Genomic DNA, 21,657 nt, shown 5'->3' on the forward strand with positions numbered 1-21,657 from the left:
TTGAACCTGACAGTCTGCTCCCTCCATCACAACACCTTCTCAAAGGCCTCAGAGGCCTGGCTTTAAAGGTGTAGTCTGATACCTCTGAGGCTGGAAGCAGGACCCGGCTGGGTTTGACACAGGCCGCTCGGACGGTAATCCTTTAGTTCCAGGTTCATTCTCCCCTTTGCCTTTATGAACTAAACAGCGATGACCTCATTGGCCTGCTGTTCACTCTCTCGCTCTCTCTCTCACTCGTCCCACGCTTGTGCATGTGTATCTGTGTGTGTGTGTGAAGGAAAGCCAAGGGGAATGGAGAGGCAATCTGCAGGAGTAGGAGAACAAAGCATCTATTCTGTGGGGCTAGATGGTGATAAGGTTAGTCAGTAGAGCAGAAAAGCATAAAGACCGAACCAGGCTGTGGCACATTTCTGCAAGATTACAGCAGCGTTCACAACGTTAATAAACATGCCAGCTGTGAAGGGGAGATGATGGGATCAAAAAAAGAGAGTGAAAGGGTAGAGAAAGTGACAGACAAGCAGGGAGAGCTAGGCATTAAAGTAACAAGGCTGTTGTGGTCAGGTTGTACCACAGTAGTAAAGTAGTTTTAGCATCACTGTAAAAACACCGACTAGCTTGTTGCTTTTTATACAACAGTTATACTTTATGGACAAAAGTATTGGGACACCTGCTTATCCATTGTTTCTCCTGATATCAAGGTGTTAAAAAAATAGATTATCCTGCTTTTGCTGGACTAACTGTCTCTACTGTCCAGGGAAGGCTTTCTACTAGATTTCGGAACACTGCTGTGAGGGTCTGATTGCGTTCAGTGACAAGAGTGTTAGGGAAGTCAGGATGATGGATGATCACCACTCCACCACCCCACCACATCTCCAACTCCCCAGCTCATCCCAAAAGTATTGGATTAGAGTACTTTTGCCAAATTAGGATCCACCAATAGGAGAACAGCATGAGCTGACATCACAACTCAAATCAACTACAAGCTGGTGGAATAAGTGGATCCTCTGGATCATCTAAGAATTTTTAGAAACGTTTTTAAAGACATACCAATGATATCACACAATGGCAACACCATAGCAACCACTTAGCAACACCATAGCAACCACCTAGCACAATCTGACTGAGATTTCATTGGCATTGTCATAGACTAATGTAATCATACTTTGTACTGCTAATCATACTTTGATTTCTATTAGATTTCTACTAGATTTCGGAGCATTGCTGTGAGGACTTGACTGCATTCAGTGACAATAGCGTCACTCATCCCAAAAGTATTAGATGGAGTACCGTCATTTCAGAGATCGCAGTTCCACTGCTCTACAGCTCATTGCCCACCCCTCTAGCCCACACTTGGTATTAGTGTCAGCAATGGGTGCAACTTAAAGTAGTAGCCGAATGCATTCATTAGAAGGGGTGTCCACAAACATTTAGTATATAGACATACAGTGTATAATTTTACAGGGCACGTTAAATGTTGCTGTCTTGACTGAATGTCTGCTGTTGAGGCAAGAGGGTAAATCTTTTGCCAGACTACTACCTTAAATTCAGTATCTACCTGACCATTGACCTGTTTCCTTCCTTTCTGGAATGCTGGAAGTGATTTAGCTTTTCCTGCTGGTGGCATGTCTCATCTTGGAATTGTACATGTTGCAAAAATTAGCGCTTGCTATCTTTGTATTTTTATTTTTTTAACAAGTGTAATTTTCGCTTAGCAACAGTGCAGTGGAGAAACAGCGAGAGACAGTGGAGTCTGGCCTCTTATCCTTCGTCTGAGAGCGGTTCCACGCCGCGGCCGAAAATAAACAAAGCCGGCCGTCCTAATCTCCCTCGCAGACCATCTTTGTCTAATCAATTTAGCGAAAGGCAAACATCAAATGCGAGCTCTTGGCTGTGGCTCAGTGCCAGGCCGGGCGGATGATTGTTTTATCAGGTGGAATTCTTAGATAGAGAAAGAGAGAGAGAGAGAGAGAGAGAGAGCAGAGCACGGAGAAAGCAAACAAACCAGTGTGACACAGTGCCACCTCGGACTTGACAATGAGCCGGAGCTACTGTTGCAGAGCTGGCCTGCTTTTACTCACAGCCTCACACACACTCGCAATGCTATCTTTATGGGGGATTTTCCATTGTATATATTTGCAACTTTTTTTTGCACCTGCTCATCCAGCGTTTTGGTGATTAATACAGAGTTTGTTGAGTGGTTAGTTCTGGACGCCACAAAAACGCCACTCCAGCTCATCCCATCTCTTCAAGGTATTCAGTGGAGCGCCATCAGTTCAGAGAACATAGTTCCACTGCTCCACAGCAGCCTCCATGGAGGCTCATGTTCGGTGAGGCTCATGGTTGGCTGCTCCAGTGTAGCCTATCCTGCTTATCTGTGGGGATTATACAAGCTGAATTCACCCATTAGAAAGATACTTTGGCACAGCATAATACATTAAACCTTGAGGCGGATGGGCCACGCCAGTAGACGACCACACTAGGTTCCACTTATGTCAGCCAGGAACAGAAAGAAACCTGAGAAAGGGCTCAGGTTTGCCAAAACTGGACAGTTGAATACTGGAAAAGTATAGCCTGATCTGATGAATCTGGATTTCTGCTGAGGCACACAGATGGTAGGGTCAGAATTTTGCTACATAAGCATGAAACTATGGACCCAGTCTGCCTTGTGTCAAAAGTCTAGGCTGGTAGAGGTGATGTAATGGTGTGGGGAATGTTTTTCTTGACACGCTTTGGGCCTGTTAATACCGATCATCAACTGAATGCCACAGACTATTTAGGTGTTTACCCATCATCTAATGGCTGCTTCCAGCATGACAAAGCAGAAGTCTTAAACTCTCAAACTGGTTTCAGGAACATGACACGATAGCCCCTTATCACAGCAAGGAGTATTACTTAGTAACTACAGGGACTTCTGTACAAACTGGTGGAGCTATTTTTTGGTAGTTTGTAGTAACACTTATCGGCCCGGTGGCGGACCATAGGCTTTTTAAGGTAGAAACTGGCTTGGTGTGTGTATAACTGTAGCTAAATATTGTCCTAAAACCCACACACATATACAGTGGGGAAAAAAGTATTTAGTCAGTCACCAATTGTGCAAATTCTCCCACTTAAAAAAATGAGAGAGGCCTGTAATTGACATCATAGGTAGACCTCAACTATGAGAGACAAAATGAGAAAAAAAATTCTGAAAATCACATTGTCCGATTTTTAAAGAATTTATTTGCAAATAATGGTGGAAAATAAGTATTTGGTCACCTACAAACAAGCAAGATTTCTGGCTGTCACAGACCTGTAACTTCTTCTTTAATAGGCTTCTCTGTCCTCCACTCATTACCTGTATTAATGGCACCTGTTTGAACTCGTTAACAGTATAAAATACACCTGTCCACAACCTCAAACAGTCACACTCCAAACTCCACTATGGTGAAGACTAAAGAGCTGTCTAAGGACACCAGAAACAAAATTGTAGACCTGCATCAGGCTGGGAAGACTGAATCTGCAATAGGCAAGCAGCTTGGTGTGAAGAAATCTACTGTGGGAGCAATAATCAGAAAATGGGAGACCTACAAGACCATTGCTAATCTCCCTCCATCAGGGACTCCACAAAAGGTCTCAGCCCGTGGAGTCAAAATGATCACAAGAACGGTAAGCAAAATTCCAGAATTGCAACTGAGTTGCATCCAAAGAACACCATACCAGCTGTGAAGCATGGGGGTGGCAACATCATGCTTTGGGGCTGTTTCTCTGCAAAGAGACTAGGACAGCTGGTCCATGTACATGAAAGAATGAATGGGGCCATGTATTGTGAGATTTTGAGTGCAAACCTCCTTCCATCAGCAAGGGCATTGAAGATGAAATGTGGCTGGGTCTTTCAGCATGACAATGATCCCAAGCACACAGGGCAACAAAGGAGTGGCTTTGTAAGAAGCATTTCAAGGTCCTGGAGTGGCCTAGCCAGTCTCCAGATCTCAACCTTATAGAAAACCTTTGGAAAGAGTTGAAAGTCTGTGTTGCCCGCAGACAGCCCCAAAACATCACTGCTCTAGAGGAGATCTGCATGGAGGAATGGGCCAACATACCAGCAACGGTGTGTGCCAACCTTGTGAAGACTTACAGAAAACATTTGACCTCTGTCATTCCCAACAAAGGATATATTACAAAGTATTGAGATTAACTTTTGTTATTGACCAAATACTTATTTTCCACCATTATTTGCAAAAGAAAATCTTTAAAAAACAGACAATGTAATTTTCTGATTTTTTTTTTCATTTTGTTTCTCATAGTTAAGGTCTACCTATGATGTCAATTACAGGCCTCTCTCATCTTTTTAAGTGGGAGAACTTGCACAATTGGTGACTGACTAAATACTTTTTTTCCCCACTGTATATTCTGTTTATGTGTGCTTATGGAAGCTTATACAGTATACCAGATCCTTGCTGCTTATATTTATCTTTGTGTGTGGTATTATTATTTAGGTGTTCTCATAATGGGACGTTGGAGCACAACCCACTCTGCATAACCCAAGTCATTAACAGTACTTGATAGAGGAAGGAAAGAGAAAAAGGAAGGGAGAGAGAGAGAGAGAGAGAGAGAGAGAGAGAGAGAGAGAGAGAGAGAGAGAGAGATGGGTCTCCGTTATCTCTGTGAAGCTTCTTGGTGTCCGTATGAGGTGCTAACCTGATAAACTCTCAGAACAAATCACTTGTGACAGTTACACACACTGAGCACAGAGTGCTACTGGCAGATAATCAGGAGTGTGTGTGTGAGTGTGAGTGTATGAGGCCCACACTGTTATTGCTGAAAGCACTTTAAATGTTTCATGATTTCACGCAGGTCATGTGAATTGGAGCTTGCTGTCAGTTTTGCTGAGTCGGTGAAGGGGTATGCAGAGTGCAGAGAGAGATAGACAGAGTGAAAGAGAGGTCATTCGGTGGTCCATGCACACACATAGATAACATGTCAGGAGACGCAACACGCTCTGTGTGATCTCAGTTCCACACACACACACACACACACACACACACACACACACACACACACACACTGTGTTATGATTGCCGGTGTGCCTCTGTGCTCCAGCAGGGCAAAGTGGGCTGATGAGGTAGATATGGCTGGGATGATGATAAGGGTCCCTGTATGTGTGTGTGTGTTTGTGTGCCCAGAGGCAGACTGATGGCTATCGCGGGGTAGAGAGGCTTCATCTATGGTAGGCTTAAGATCAGTGGACTGCAGTGATGGGAGTATTCAACAGCTCTCTCTCTCTCTCTCTCTCTCTCTCTCTCTCCCTCTCTCTCCCTTTATCTGTCTTTACCTCTACAAAGAGGCCTCCTTTATTCAGTTGCAGTCATTCAGAAAGAACCAAGATGCTGTCTTACTCAAACAAGGCCCATTAAAACACACACACACAAACACACACAGTAAACCAGTGAATATTTGATACACATGGCTGTAAATTGGTTCAGGCATCATGCATGTCTCAGTGAAATGCAGACACAGACAATGCAGCAGTGAGGTTGATCTAGAAAAACAGCCCAAAAAACAATGACTTTGGTTCTACATGTACATCCGTAGATTCTTATTGTTTTTTTGCAACATGATGTGGCAATTTTACCTTAAAATTGGATTGGCGTATCTGTCTTTGCACAAGACATCACACGTGAACTGTGTAACGCTGCCTAGCCCAAGGCAATGGCCAAAAGCTGATCCACACCAAGAGCCCTTCGAGCTTCAAGTACGGCTCGGCTCGACCCGCCATCCCTCAAAATCCACGGAAGACAAGCGTCCAGGCTTTTTTCTGTCCTGGCACCAAAGTGGTGGAACAAGCTTCTCCTGGGTGTCCGAACGGCAGAGTCACTTGCTTTAAATGCAGACTGAAGACCCACCTCTTCTGAGAGTACTTGGGCGAATAGCAGAGTATTATGGTCTCCATATTGACTTGTGTTTAGTAGTGTCTAAACTTAGAGGTATCTTTGAATTTTTAGCCTTTTCAGACTAGCTGAAGTTTTTCTTGGTTAAATAGCAAAGCACTTTTGTAAGTCGCTCTGGAGAAGAGCGTCTGCTAAATGCCTTAAATATAAATGTAAATGTAAGTCATATGGTGGTGGTAAACCTGGTGTCATTTAGCCTGATAAATGCATGTATACAATGAGGAGGGGAGGAGCTCAAAGCCCGATTTGTAATGACGCAGTGATGTAAAAGTGAATTATACTCCCCACCTGTAGAGGCAACCCAGAGCAAAAAAAAACAAAAATTTTTGCATAATGCTGCTTTAATCAAAATCAGAATTAGAACACACTTCAACACGTCAGCATTTTAAATCCATATACTGCATCTTCAGTACTAGTAAAATGTGCAGAGCTTCAGTTTGTGCATATAGCGAAGAGAAGAGAGTTTCAAACAAGTAGCCGGACGGTTGTAGGCCATGCTCTGTCCATAGGTGGATTTTTTTATTGTTGCTGCCGGGAGGCTGGACAGGCTGGACAATCTTTACGGAACAGTGTCAACCTAGTGATTGTGAACAGTGAATTTTCCATCATACTACACACCTGTATGCCAGAATTCCTCAATCCTACTGGTATTGCGGAAAAACCTCAATACCAACAGTGGCATCTTTCTAACACACAAAATAAATATTACGTTAATTGAATAACACTTTCAGATTTTGTGTATTAGTGGTTCTCAGTATGTAATGAGGTTTTACCAACATTCTGTAAAACCCTCTAAAAATCCCTATGAATGGATAGATAGATTAACTGGGCTTCACTTGTCCAATATATCACAATACAAGAAAAGCACTCCGAGCAGGGATTCCCAATCCCAGTCCTGCCACCAACCCCCAACCCCACACACTGTTGTGCTCTCCCTCATCTGAAACACCTGATTCCACTCTTAATTGATTCAACTTGATGTAGCTAAAACTGTCAGGTGCTGGGTCAGCTGTGTTACCATTGAGGCTTCCACACATTGCTTGCCAACATTAAACTGACGTTGAATACAGCATTGAAGTCATGAGAGGGTGACCAAAACCCAAAGCCTGGTCATAATCTTAAGGTCTACCAGTTGTGACATTTTAACATCATTAGATGTTGATATTTTGTTGTTTTCGTCAGGTAACCAAAATCCCATGTCCAATCCAAATGTCTCATGCCGAAGTCAACCCAGCACTGTTTTTGGATGTCTTCCTGACACCTAAACTGCTGGGTATGTAAGGGATGCTGCTGGAGATCACTTTAGATGGTAACGCTTGTCGGGTGGGAGGTGCCAGACAGTCAACATGACAAACATGTTAACTGCTCTTTTTCCCAATCCAACTGGCAGTCACTGTAAATCATGGCTGAAGGTAGGTGTTGTTCTCCAGCTCACCGGCCTGGTCATGGTGTAATGCTGGGCAGAATTCTGGAGAAGTCTGGTCAGGCTGTTCTTAGAATCCTATTGCTTCCTCTCTGTGAGGGGAAAAATAGCCAAGCTCTGCTGAATTTCTGCACCGCTCTGGGCTTTCTCTGAGCTTGTGCTTTTTTACGCTTCCTCGAGGCCTGGGGTATAATTTGTCCTCCTTGATGGAGCCTCGGTATGTGTTCTAGGTACTTAGTCTTGGGCAGAACATGTTTGGCCTGATTTGCTTTAGCATGAGGCTAATTGAAGGATGTTTTTGAGTTTGCGGGGAATCCGTGACTGGTGTCAGTCACGTAATGAACTTTGTCAACAGAGGAAACACTCTTTTCCTGTAGGGTGTGCAAGGTATCCGCCATCAGAGGATAAATAAAGAGAGAGAGAGAGAGAGAGAGGGAGGGAGGGAGAGAGAGAGTTTTACAGGCTGGTAATTTATTAGAGGCTTTTTACAGGAGAGAGCATGAATCATAAAGCTGAAGTTTTTACTCCTGCACACTCCGAAAGGCATGCGGCAGCCCAGGTCACCGCAGAGAACGGCTGTGTTTTTCTGACGTTAGGCATGAATTAAACAGTAATGAAGCACAGGTGTGTGTGGTGGCGTGTGTGTGCACCTGGGTTTTTCTTTTTTCTTTTCCAAAATTCAAACCAGAATCAGTTTGATTTCACCTGGAGTTTTTTTGGTGAGCGCACTGGTGAGACTGTTGAGGCTTTCAGATCTTTAATGTGACCTAAATCCGTTCTACTGAACAGTTCATGCTCCTAAACCGACGTGCATGCGCAACAGAGCAATGCTTTACATGAGGTTTTGGTTTCCACTGTAGGCTACCACTGCAACATACCTGCAGAATCAGCGCTGTCTGTGTGCTACCAAGGTTTATTGCTGTATAAAAGATTTTGGAGGCTTTCGTTCTTGTTGGATACACTATGTTTTTTTTCTGTTGCTGTTGTGTTTTTTCATTCAGAGGACAGATCGGAAAATATATATTCTTTTAATATATAGATTTATTTTTTTAATATATCTTTTTTGTTTAACTAGCCCATTCATGCACCACCCATGAACAGAACTGTTGCTAAGTGTGAGAAACTGCACAGAATGTTGGCAGAGATCCCATTCAGCCAAATGGGAAATACATAAACATCAGTTCAATTAGCCGCAGAATAGCATAGCATTTTGTCTAGCGACTGTAAACAAAGGTTGAATTGGAATATTTGATGTCATTCTATTGACCAAATCTGAATATTTGTGCTGGTACTTCTGGGTGGTTAGCTAGCATCCTGTTTTATTAATTAATTTTAATTAATTATTTCATTCTGTGTGCAACAGACCAAGCTCAAATATTTATTGTATTCTCATTGCCTTTCATGCAACCCTTTACATTTTTAGCCATGAAGCACTGGTGAAAAAGTTAAATCTAGCTGTGTTTGGGACTGTATTGCCAAATGTGCCTGAGTACAGTTATTTTTTTTGGTGCTTCCAAGAGCAACGGTAGTACTGAACCCAGTGTGGGTTATATCTATCAATCAAATAACTCATGATGGCACATGATCTTCTTGTGCAGAGCTATAGTCGTCATCCACCCTCAAGCAAATTTATTGTAACACAGATTTGAAATATATATATATGATATATAAATTAATATATAAACCTTGCCCAACCTGCCAACAGTTGCTACTAGCGATAAAATAGAAGTGTTATAGACGGAATAGTAGTCATTTGTATATGTTGTATATATTGCTACAGCCAGTAGCAATTACACAATACAGTGCACACATTACATCTATTAATATATCTATGCTTCTAATATGTACGTCTGGACAACGATACAGTGCCACATTATGCAACATATGATATTTTTGAGCACATTGTAGTTGCAGTATTAGAGTAATAGAGTTTAGGGCCACACGGTTGAGGCTGATTCCACAGTAGCACTAAATGATATGGACCCAGTTATAGTTACTGTGATCGCATCAATACATCATCACTACAGCTCATGTACTTTTACTGCACTTCTACTAAATTGCCTGAACACCTTGATGCATTAAAAAACCCACAGATATGCTCCTCTGAAGCTGTGCGTGGTCAGGCAGCTCGCAGCAGACAGTAGAAAGCGCTGTGGTTGGTTGGAGGGCTTGTTTGCATATCGAGAATGCCACAGGCCTAAATTTCAGTTTATTCGCTGTTTTATGTGTGTTTTCTCCGTGACGACTGGTTTTGTGATTTAAGCAGATTGTTAATGTAACAGACAGCTCGGCGTGGGCCAGGTGGGCGTGCTGAGCGGGCTGCAGCTGTTTGGCTGTTGTGTGTCTCAGTGTAACTCGATCACTCCAGACAGACCCTGCGTCCCACCGTCCAGACACGGTTTAGCACCACAGACTGGCAAATAAAGCCCAAACTCACACCTGCCCACATCAACCTGCAACACACACATAGCAGCCTAACACTGCACGTCTGTGTGTGTCTGTCTCTGTCTCTCTCTCCCTAGGACACTGCTAAAGACTTGATTTCATCCCTTAACCTGTACACCTCGCCTGGGTGGGGCAGCGCAGACTCTATTAGCCTTAGCTCTGCATTAGGGTTCCGTCTTTGGACTCCCACATACACGTCCTCAGTGGTTTGTATGTGTGGAGTGTGAACTGAGCTGTTCGTGCTCATCAGTAACTGGCAGTCATCAGTGAAGTGTGTGCGTGCGTGCGTGTATGTGTGTGTGTGTGTGTGGGAGAGAGCTGGCCAAGGTAATTTGCTTCTCTCCTTCCACCAGCCGCTTTGGCCCGACAGGAGTGTGTTTGTGCCTGAGTGTGTTTATGACGTTATGAGGCTCAGTTTTCTTGGAGCGGTTTCTGTCTGATCCTGAAAGTCCACCAATTTTATGATGTGCTTACACCTCTCTCTCTCTCTCTCTCTCTCTCTCTCTCGCACACACTCTCACTTCTCTCAATGCTCCCTCTCTCTTAATCACTCTTTCTATTTCTTTCTCTCTCTCCTTTCTTTCCCTCTAACTCTTAATTTTTCTCTCACTATTTCTCTCACTCTCCTTTATCTATCTCTCTCTCTCCCCCTCTCTGTCAATTTCTCTCTCACTATTTCTCTCTCTCACTTTTGTTCTCTCTCTCTCTCTCTCTCTCTCCCTCTCTCCCCCTCTGTCAATTTCTCTCTATTTTTCTCTCTCACTATTTCTCTTACTCACTTTTGTTCTCTCTATTCACTATTTCTCTCTCTCTCCCCCTCTCTGTCAATTTCTCTCTCACTATTTCTCTCACTCTCACTTTTGTTCTCTCTCTCTCTCTCTCTCTCTCTCTCTCTCTCCCTCTCTCCCCCTCTGTCAATTTCTCTCTATTTTTCTCTCTCACTATTTCTCTTACTCACTTTTGTTCTCTCTATTCACTATTTCTCTCTCTCTCCCCCTCTCTGTCAATTTCTCTCTCACTATTTCTCTCACTCTCACTTTTGCTCTCACTCTCTCTCCCTCTCTCCCCCTCTGTCAATTTCTCTCTCAATTTTGTTCTCTCTCTCTCTCTCTCTCTCTCTCTCTCTCTCTCTCTCCCCCTCTGTCAATTTATCTCTATTTTTCTCTCTCACTATTTCTCTCACTCTCACTTTTGTTCTCTCTCTCTCTCTCTCTTTCTCTCTCTCTCTCTCTCTCTCTCTCTCTGCTCTGTGCGAGTGTGTTGAGGTCAGGGCAGTAGATCTACTCTTGTGTGTTTTGGGGGGTTATTTATTTTATTCTCTCTCTGGTCGGGGGAGGTTAGCTGAGATCAGACACTTAACGGAAATTTTCCACTCACGACAAACATGATTAAGCCAAAACGAATAGGAAAAAGATGGAGCGCAAGGCTTATGGGGCTCCTGCTCACGCGCAAGTGTGTGTGTGCCAAACCCTCACTGTGATAAGCACTCCGTAATTTCTTCCACTCTCCTCTCTCCAAACCTCTCTCTCTCTCTCCCTCTCTCTCTCCCTCTGTTATGATTATTACAGCTCTTTTACGAGCTCATTGCTAAACAGAGTGATTTGCTCCAGCCCTCCTCCTAAACACACACACACACTCACACACACACACTGTGGGGAGACACTCATTAGGTACTCTTGAATTGAGATCTATAAAAACTCTCGCAAAGAGTCCGGGTTAGCCCAGCTTCCAGGAATGCTGCTCTCTCTCTCTCTCTCTCTCTCTCTCTCTCTCTCGCTCTCTCTTTGTCTTTCAGAACAACTGTCAGTTGAGCTCTGGCTGTCTCCGTGCCAGTGATCTGTCACTTAACAGCTCTGAGCGTAAAGTACTTGCTGTCCATTACTGAGGGGGATATTTACAGACCTTGTGTCCGTCTGGAATGAGCAGGCAGTGTCCTTTCAGTCGAGTCTCTGTAAGTGTTTAAGCACCTGGTTGAGTTTTATGATGTCAGTCGTAATCAGAGACACAGTGATGCCCAGTGAAATGACTCTCTTCTTGAAGAGGAGGAAACTGCAGGGACTTATGTACAAACTGGTGGGGCTATTCTTTGGTAAAAGAGCGAGCCATAGGCTTTTTAAGGGGTTAAACAGCAGAAAGATTGGAGTACTGATGAGCTTTGCTCAATGCCAGAAATGGTATTGGAGACAGTTCGGTGAGTTTGAGGATTTCCTGTGGTATTTCTGGGCGATATGACCTCAAATCAGAATCCAGTTGTTTAAAAATGTTACCTCCATTATCATTAATGAATGATTATAGCTGCTGGAGTTGCTCAGCTGGCTCAGTGTTTGAGTTCTCCTCCATGTTGCTTCCGTGTCGCAGGCCGGACAAGGTGGAGTCACGTGACTACACATGTGGTAGTATGTTTTTAAGGAGGCAGTATATGAACACTAACAGAATTGTTAAATATTCGAAATAATCGACATGGACATGGATGCAGAATTGTTCATACATGACGCATCATAGCCCTGTGGTTGTACCGAAATGGAGGGCATCTGTTTGTGTGCTGACTAAAGCAGTAGTCCCTGTAAGAAAGCTGTGAAGATGGCATAACTGATTAGCCGCTCCAGACTGAAGAGACCGTTGTGACGTGTATGTGTGTGTGTGTGTGTATATGTGTGTGTTTGATTAAGTGATGGTTTAAATCAGTGATCTGAATCAGACTGGTCTGTGTGGGTGACGTATGAGTGTGTGTGGGAGAGCGAGAGAGAGTCCCGTTTGCCCTTTAACACTATTAGCCTGATAATCAGCCTTGTGGACCAGACAGAAAGACAAGGAAGCATAAAAGGGAATGAAAGCGTGTGATGGTGGTGACCTTTTCCCCTCTCCGTTTAGGTGAATCTGTCTCTGGAGGATTCTGACCCTACCCTGAGGCTTCTCAAGTGACAGTTCACATGTACACAGTTTTCCCATTTAACCATTTGTGTAGGTAATCAGCAAAGCCTGCTTAGTTTTTTACACTGGAGCTCTGAGGCTAATGTAGCTAACAAACAGTGGAAGCTTATTAGTGCATAAAGCTGGATGTTGGAATAAGGTCTGTGTTGGGTTTTGAGAACGCTTAGCCCACTTAGCCCACAAAAAAGATCCGTTAATGGTAGAGCGAGCATCACACTGAACACTCTCTCTCCCGATCCTAACACCAAGACGTATTTGGGAAGCTGAGGACCGGATTAGTAGGGGTGATTAAATTGCTCATGTGAATTCAGTGTTTAAATTACTAAATAACAACTAGAGTGCTGGCTGAAGTGGACCATTAATCACTATGGTCAGTAAAGGGTCAGTCCAATAAGTCTGAGAGACGTGCAGAGTTGTTTTCTCTCTCTCTCCTTCTCTTCTCTCGCCTTATTCCTCCCTTATCTCCCTGTCTTGCTTCCTATCTGCTTGGATTACAATCTCTCACCCTTGCTATTGCTTTCTCTTTTTTCTCTCTCTCACTTTCTTTTCCCTTTATCCCCATTTCTCTCCCACCTCTCTCTCTTTCTTTATTGCTAGCTCTCTCTTTCTTTCTCTCCCTCTCTCACTCTCTTATTCTCCCTCACATTCTTTATCTGTTATATCTCTCTCTGTCTTGCTCTCTCTCTCTCTCTCTCTCTCTCTCTCTCTCTCTCTCTCTCTTCCTCTCTTTCTCTCCCTCTCGCGCACGCACTCACTTGCTCGCTCTCATTCTGACAAAAGAACTAGTGTGTTGGAGTTCAGATGTCAGTGAGCCCCAGTGTTATTTCTGCCTTTAGACAGCATTGCTCTCTCTCAGGAACCGTGACTTTATCTCCAAACTGTTTCACATAAACAGCACAAAACTCTCTGATAAAGAGCAATAATTAGCGCGAGTGGCGCTGTGGTAATTACTCAGGAACAGTTAACGCAGCCAGTGGCTCCCGCTGTGTCTCGAAACACGGAGAGTCAAATATGGCATCGAGGAGAGGAATGAAGAGGAGAGGAGAGGAAGAACTAAGAAAAAGAAGTGACCATTGCAGCATACTACTATTCCTACTATTCCTTCTGCTATTACTACTACTACTACTGCTTTTACTACTACTACTACAGCTGCTATTACCACTGTTACTACTACTAATACTGCTACCACTACTACTATTCTTACAGCTACTACAGCTATTATTACTAATACTATTGCTACAGCTATTACTACTACTACCACAACTATTACTACCACTACTATTGCTACTACTACTGCTATTACTACTACTACTATTGCTACTACTACTGCTATTACTACTACTACAGCTGCTATTACCACTGTTACTACTACTAATACTGCTACTACTATTATTACTACAGCTACTACTACTACAGCTATTACTACTATTACTAGTACTATTACTACTACTACTGCTATTACTGCTAATACTATTGCTACAACTATTACTACTACTACTATTACTACTGCTATGGCTGTTACCACTATTACTACTACTATTACCACCACTACAACCACAATTACTACAGCTTTTACAATTACTATTGCCACTATTACTACCGCTACTACTACTACTGCTGCTATTACTCCTACTGCTATTACTACTACTGCTATTAGTACTTCTATTACTACTACTGCTACTACTAATTCTATTCCTAGTACTACTGTTACTACTGCTATTACTTCTGTTACCACTATTACTACTTCTACTGTTACTACTGCTATTACTACTGTTACCACTATTACTACTTCTACTGTTACTACAGCTACTACTATTACCATTACTACTACTACTATATAATAATAATACAGAAAAATATATATATATAAACTCTTTTCTTTCCTTTCTCTTGCCCTCTGTCTGTCTTACGATTCTCTCCCCTTTGCCCACAGGTGGCGTTGCATTTGAGGCCGATCCAGTCCCTGTCAGTCCACCACAAGCCGCTGGTGTTTCTCCTCAGCTCATCGCAGCCTGTCCTGTGGAGGCTTCATACAGAGAAACTCGTCCCTGGAGTCAAGAGAATCTTCCATGTGAGTTCAACTTGCCACTGTCTTTTTTCCACCATTCCTAGTAACGAAGTGACATTAACGAAATTGACCTGTCCTCACTCACACCTCACACACACATGCACTCAACACCATGATTGTGGAGTTGTACCAAGCATTACAGAACAACAAACAGACTAAACTGTAGCACACAACTCAGGCTTCAACACACTGGACAGACTCAGAACAGATCTGTAAAAGTTGTCCAGTTGTCCAGAAGAGTTACAGTCTAAGCCATGTAGTACTGAGAAGGGTTCTTTAGAAGCGTTCTATAAAATTCGAGTTCTATCTAAAATTCGAGTGATTCTGTGCGTTTTATGGTTCTGACCCATTTCCTTCACTTTAGAATCTTTGAAGACCTGGTCAATTCTTGTATTACCTTTTCTCAACCTAAAAGTCATCAGACATCAGACCTTTACCCCTTCATCATTTACCCCTTCATCCCGGCATAGGTTTCAGTGTTCAATGGATACTACATACACTGTATGTCCAAATGTTTGTGGACACCCCTTCTGCACGCACACACACAGCTTGTCTAGTCATCGTAGAAAAGTATTGCCAATTGAATGCCTAATGCCAGGTGTGGTCTGGAGGGGTATAAGAGCTGTGGAGCAGTGGAATTGAATAACAATTGTGCTCCATCCAATACTTACTCTTAACCTCACTTACCTCACTGCCACTGAATGCAATCAGATCCTCACATTAATGCTTTAAAATCTAGTAGAAGGCCTTTCATGGACAGTAGAGACAGTTACTCCAACAAAAGCAGGATCAAATCTTTTTTAATACCTTTAGGTTTTAGATGTACAATGAATGAGCAGGTGTCCAGATATTTTTGTCCATAGAGTTGTCCATATATACTATATATTTTGGGCTTTTCTGCCTAGCTAATAGGTATAAGTTAGGCTGCTTAGACTAGCTAACTATCTACCTAAGTAACATTGGCATCAACATGGGTTTCCTAAACATACACAACAACAACACAATGTCCTTCATGTTGACTACAATCATTACGTTCAATGAAAGTTAAGGCTTTATCTCACATGCTAGCTCACTAGCTCTTTTTTCCCCTTTCCATCACATGCATTCTGATCCAAAGTCTTTCCATAATGAATATTCAACACCGTCTCATTCCGGCACAACAAACAAGCTCACACACTCGGCTCTTTTACGCTAGTTTCTCTTCCCCAAACAAACATTGTCCAACACCTGCCAGAAGCTTTTCCACTTGTGAAAAAAAGATGCATTCAGGTGTGTGTCTCTGGAGGAAAAACACACAGAGATACACATGCTGGTACACACACACAAGTCCTGCCAAGGTAACCATCCTTCTCAGACATATGGGCGTGTAATTGCGTCTGGCTGAGGCTCACAGGTCGGTATTGATTGCTGAGAGTCTGCAGACGCTAACCGGATGTTTGGCAGTCAGACAGTTCTGTGGAAGTGGTAGTGATTAGCAGAAAGCTGAGGTTTAGCTGTTAACCACAGCTACGCTCTGTTACCCTCCACCTCTCTGGTACGTTTTTTGCCTCCCCCCTGCCGCTGCCCCCCTCTCCAGAACCCCTCGCTGGTTCAGATGGAAAAGATCACGGCAGCGCTGTTTAACTAACATTTGGGGAACGTGAAACGGCCCTAATTGTGTCTGTGTTGTGTTCTTGCCACATACAAACACTTCGGCACGGCATACTGTTATTTCCATTACCGGCACCTGAAGACTTTCACAGTCCGTCTGTAAAGCACAGCGTCTCGCCTGTGGTCGTCATCAAGGCTGATTGAGGGCTGTTTTGACTGAGTAAACTTATTTTACACCAACACACTTTCTGGATGAAAGCAGAATTGCCCAAAAGATCAACTAAGCTGATGAGATTAGTGTTATCAGCACCACTTGTTTTCCAGTGATGCTGTTAAGCTGAAAATGCCTCCTCTAATTCTCCTCCCAAAACAACAACTTGGTTTGATCTAAGGCACTTACTTTCTTCTGAGTGGACTAAGGAGGCTAAACCCATGGGGGCTTTGAGGCAGTCGTCTCTCAAATAACCTGACATACACCACCGGTCAAATTTTAAGATGTAAAACATGTGGACAAAAGTATTGGGACACCTACTCATTCATAGTTTTTTTGGAAATCAAGTTTATCCAGTCTCTACTGTCTAGAGAAGATCTAAATTGCATTCAGCTTCAAGAGACATGTTGGATCATCACCACCCTAGCTCTTCCCCAACTCCCCAACTCATCCCAAAAGTATTGGATGGATCACCATCATTCCAGAGACAGGTTCCAATAGCTGCTCCAGAGAGTCCTGTTCTATTGGCAATACTTCCCTACAGGGACTAGACAAGCTGTGTGTGTGAATTTACACATCTGTATCAGAATGGGTGTCCACATACATTTGGACAAATAGTCTATACAGCTAGCAATCCAAGTGTTTTAGTTGCTGTGTAGTAGCTAGGCTAGTCATGGTGACTGGGATTGGGTAATGTAGTCACTGTATACCCACCAAAATGTAAACCATCAGCTAGGACACGGTCAGTGTTTGAAGCTATATATATATATTTACGACAAAGTCAAGTACTGGACATTAGGGGTGTATGAAAATACTGATATATTGAAGTATCGCAATATTATAAATTTTCAAAAGCACAATAGCAATTTTTTATTCATTGTTTACATACAAAATTAGACCGTGTCAGACAGTGGTTCATTTTGTGTTGTGTTTAACCCCAACCACTTGATCTAGTCTTCTAATCCCACTGCTCTGACTGCATAAAACTACGACAGATTTCTAACAATTTGAAATAATAATAAAATATTGCGTCATCAAATTATAACCCCTGTATCATGATACATATTGTACCACCAGATTCTTGTCAATTGGAATTGCAGCCTGCTTGGGTCAAATCCACTGTATATATATATATATATATATGTATATTGTCAGAAACGCAGCCAACCCTGTATAGAAAAAAGCTGACTGGCTTAGATTTCCAGACCTTAGCTTTGCTAATAGCCTAAAATTGCATCATTTAGGAAAGACCCACTTTCAGCCTGCTTCACTTTACTCTTGCTTGTATGCTCTTCCTTTGTGATACACGCTGCTGGTGAACGCTTTCATGTAGTTTGCGGTTCAATGCAATAATCATTTTCAAATGTGCATTACCACCATTACATTCCTCAAGAATGTAGCATCAGGAGTTCGTATTATTTCCATATGTGGTGATGTGTTTTGTTCTACCGCTTGTTTTGTGGACATGGATCAACCTTCTTGGAAAACTGGAAGCGGCATGCAATCCACAAACACACACACACACACACACTTAAACAAACCACTCTTTTATGCACACACATACACACATACAAGTGCCAACATATGCAATCATATCTTCCTAACATCTTTATTGACCAGTGAAAGGAGGTCAAACATGATTACACTTCTGCATACTCTCTGGATGATTTCATTGGACTTTTACAACACGAACATCAGATGACATCTTTGGACCAGTCTCCAGGCACTCTCATAGGCATTGAGAAAGCTCACTGGATGACATAGCTGTCCGTTATCACCCGTGTGTGAATGCGTAAGGGGAGTATAGCTGGACATAGGAGCTTGACCCTTAGCATGTTTTCAATTTTGTTCCCCAGAGCAGAGCCCAAGCACGGAGCGGAGAGTTTTCAGACTAACCCGAACCGCAGTTACACTCCATCTGAAAGTGAGGCTCCAGTTACAGAACCCACTGTGAATAATGCTGTACGAGCAAAATGGAAGGAATTAAAGACCTCGTTGTGTTGCTAATTGCACTATTTCCTGTACCATATATTTTCGTGTCACATGAAAATGGGTGGTGTATTTTGTGAAAGTTGTTTCAGATATTAGGAAACTGGAAAGTGGTTTTGAGCATGGTGGATTTGACCCAAGCAGACTGTATTTCCAGTAAACAAGAATCTGGTGGTACAATATGTATCATGATTCAGGGGTTATGATTTGATGACGAAATTGTGATACTATAAGATATATTCCGTTTTTTTTTTATTTATTATTTCAAGTTGTCAGAAAGTTTTTTATACAGTCAGAGCAGTAGGATCTGAAGACTAGATCTAGCGGTCGGGGTTAAACACAACACCTGTATCTGAAACGGTCTAATTTTGCATGGAAACAATGAATAAAAACTGTGCTTTTGAGAATAGATAATATTGCGATACTTCAATATATCGATATTTTCGTACACCCCTAATATCCAGTAGTACTGGATCCAGTAGTTCACTGAAGTGCAGCATTTTTTTAAATGGTATTAGGAGAGATTTTCTGTTTTCAGCTCCCAGAGACTTCTTGACAGATTCTTTCACACACACACACACACACACACATACAGTGCTGCTGGCTCCAAACTATAGCTCTCGACGAGTGTGGTCACACACACAAATTGACTGTACCTGATCTGTGTGTTTTGGCAGTGCTAATTGTTTTGACAGTTGGAGGTATGGAGCACTGCCTGTCTGCTCAGTAACACTGCCACTAAGTAACACTAAGTCCAGTGTGACACACTGCTGACTGACAGCACTGGGCCTTCATGTTGTGATACATCCGATCCCCCTGACCATTCGTGGCGTGCGGTAACTGTATTCCCTTAGGGTGTAAAAATGCAATCATGCAACGTGATGCTTTAGTCTAAAGGTGCAGACTTAGCTTCATTTATTTTGTAATGTTAGAATCCCTTGAAATCAATTAGAATAATATTTAGTAATCTTTATGCCCAAAATTACATTTTTGCTGTTTTTCATGGAAATGAGCGTGACATTACCACAAAGACTGATGAAGCCTAATCATGGTAATGGATGTATTTTTACATTGCAAATGGGTGTAGCATAACCATGATGTAACATTACCACAAAATGTAATTTAGAGTATCCATGGAAAGGGGTGTAGCATGACCATGAAAATTGAAGTAATGTTATCATAAGAATTGGTGTAGCGTAACCATGGAAATGGAAAGTGTAATCACAGAACTAGACGTATTGTTACATTAAAAATTGTAAATGTGGGCAGCATAACCATCAAAACGTAAACGTTGTAAACAATGTACGATTACCATGAAAATAAGTGTGATGTACCCATGGAATAGGTCTATCATAATCATAGAAATAGGCACAGTGTAACCATGAAAGTGGGTGTTGCATAACCATGGAAATGGACGTAACTGAACCATGAAAGTGAGGGTCAAGTAGTCATGGAAATGGGTGTCAGCACAACCAAGGAAATTAATGTTACATTTCCACGCCATGCAAATGGATGTAACCATGGAAATTGGTGTAGCATAATTATGGACCTAGGTGTGTAGTGTAACCATGAAAATGGGTGTAACGTTACCATTTAAAACATGTGGTGTTACCATGGAAATGGGTGTATTATTATAAATGAGGAAATTGGCATAGCGTAACCATGGTAATGGGTAAGGTAACCACGGAAATGAGTGTAGCATAACCATTGAAACAGGTATAATGTAACCATGGAAGCTTGTGCATTGTAACTACATAACTAGTTGTAGTGTAACCATGAAAATGGATGTAACATGTGGTGGATTATAAACTTCACGTAACCAGGGGAATGGGTAAGGTAACCACGGAAATGAGTGTAGCATAACCATTGAAATGGTATAATGTACCCATGGAAATAGCTTTAGTGTAACCATGGAAAAGGGTACAGCCTACTGATCCATTAGGCAGTATTGTACTATAGGTATGAATTCAGTCACCTCATGCTATAGTTCTGGCATACAGATCATGACAGCTAGGTTGTAAGAGCTGACCTGCACTGTTTAGGGATTTCCTCCACAAATTGAGTCTGACTTTGAAAATTGGACACTACATCCAAGCCGCAAGCTCCTGCTCTGCTCAGGGTCGCTCCAGCAGCCCATCTCGTTAGAGTGCAGTACGGGGTAAAATAGGAGACACCTGATCCCCCTGTGGCCTGTCAGCACACTCCTTTACTGCTCTCTTCACTCGTCCTCCCTCAGCTCCCGGCTCTGGAGTGTGACGATGACATCATCTCATTGGAGACATTTATATATATATATATATATATATATATATACACACACACGCACACACACAAATACACCTCAGCAGTTCTTACAGTTAGCATGAGATCAGCCACTTCTTGAGTAGAGTTTCTTTGTGTTCTATAACACACACACACATGTCTACAATACTCTCAGGCTCTCTCTGTCTCTCTGACTTACACACATACACACACCGTGCTCCATGCTGAAGCTGTTTCCTGTGCGGCTTGTCTCTGACTGTGGAGAGTCGAGACTTCGACACATTTTTCTTGCAGATGGCTGAGGTTCTAGCACTCTGTAGCCAAAACTAGCTTGTGTTCAAAAATCACAACATTTGTAGAGGAAGTGGAGAGAGCTTAGAACCGCTCGCAGATTCACTGACTCACAGTCTGCAGGGCTGGTTTGTGAGGGCTTAACACCAAAACACCCTTCAGATGCCTCCTGGGGCTTTTCCCCCTCGTCCCGTAGCACGGCTTCTCTGGTGCTCAACAGGTCTGGCTAATCTCTGCTTGCGTTTGTAGAACAGTCCCAGTCCACAGAGGCCCAAAGCTGCAGATGGGCGGGCTGGAGCACAGGCTGGAGCACGTTCAGGGCTGGTGAACACAATGTTGGTGTTGGCCATCCATTACAAGAAAATCAAGACTATTCATTGTAAGTCCCGTTCCGCAGTCCAGTCTGTCTAACGTGTGGATGCTAAAACCATGCTACATGGAGCATTGTCTAGGTCAAATGAGATGTGAATGTTGGGGTGGTTTTAGCTGAGTTATGGTTTACTGGCTATTCAGCCAGGCT

General features: G+C 42.7%; 1 protein-coding gene across 4 annotated transcripts in view; it reads left to right on the forward strand.

The window, feature by feature from the left end:
* Positions 1–21,657, forward strand: part of tgfbr3 (transforming growth factor, beta receptor III) — a 138,218-nt gene that overhangs the window by 62,736 nt on the left and 53,825 nt on the right. For all 4 annotated transcript variants that reach the window (XM_072684041.1, XM_072684043.1, XM_072684045.1 and 1 more), the window contains one exon: positions 14,660–14,797. In XM_072684041.1, coding sequence (XP_072540142.1) covers positions 14,660–14,797 — 138 coding nt within the window. The remainder of the gene's footprint in view (positions 1–14,659; positions 14,798–21,657) is intronic.

This window comes from Salminus brasiliensis, chromosome 7 (assembly GCF_030463535.1).
Source record: "Salminus brasiliensis chromosome 7, fSalBra1.hap2, whole genome shotgun sequence".
NCBI classification, from domain to species: domain Eukaryota; kingdom Metazoa; phylum Chordata; class Actinopteri; order Characiformes; family Bryconidae; genus Salminus; species Salminus brasiliensis.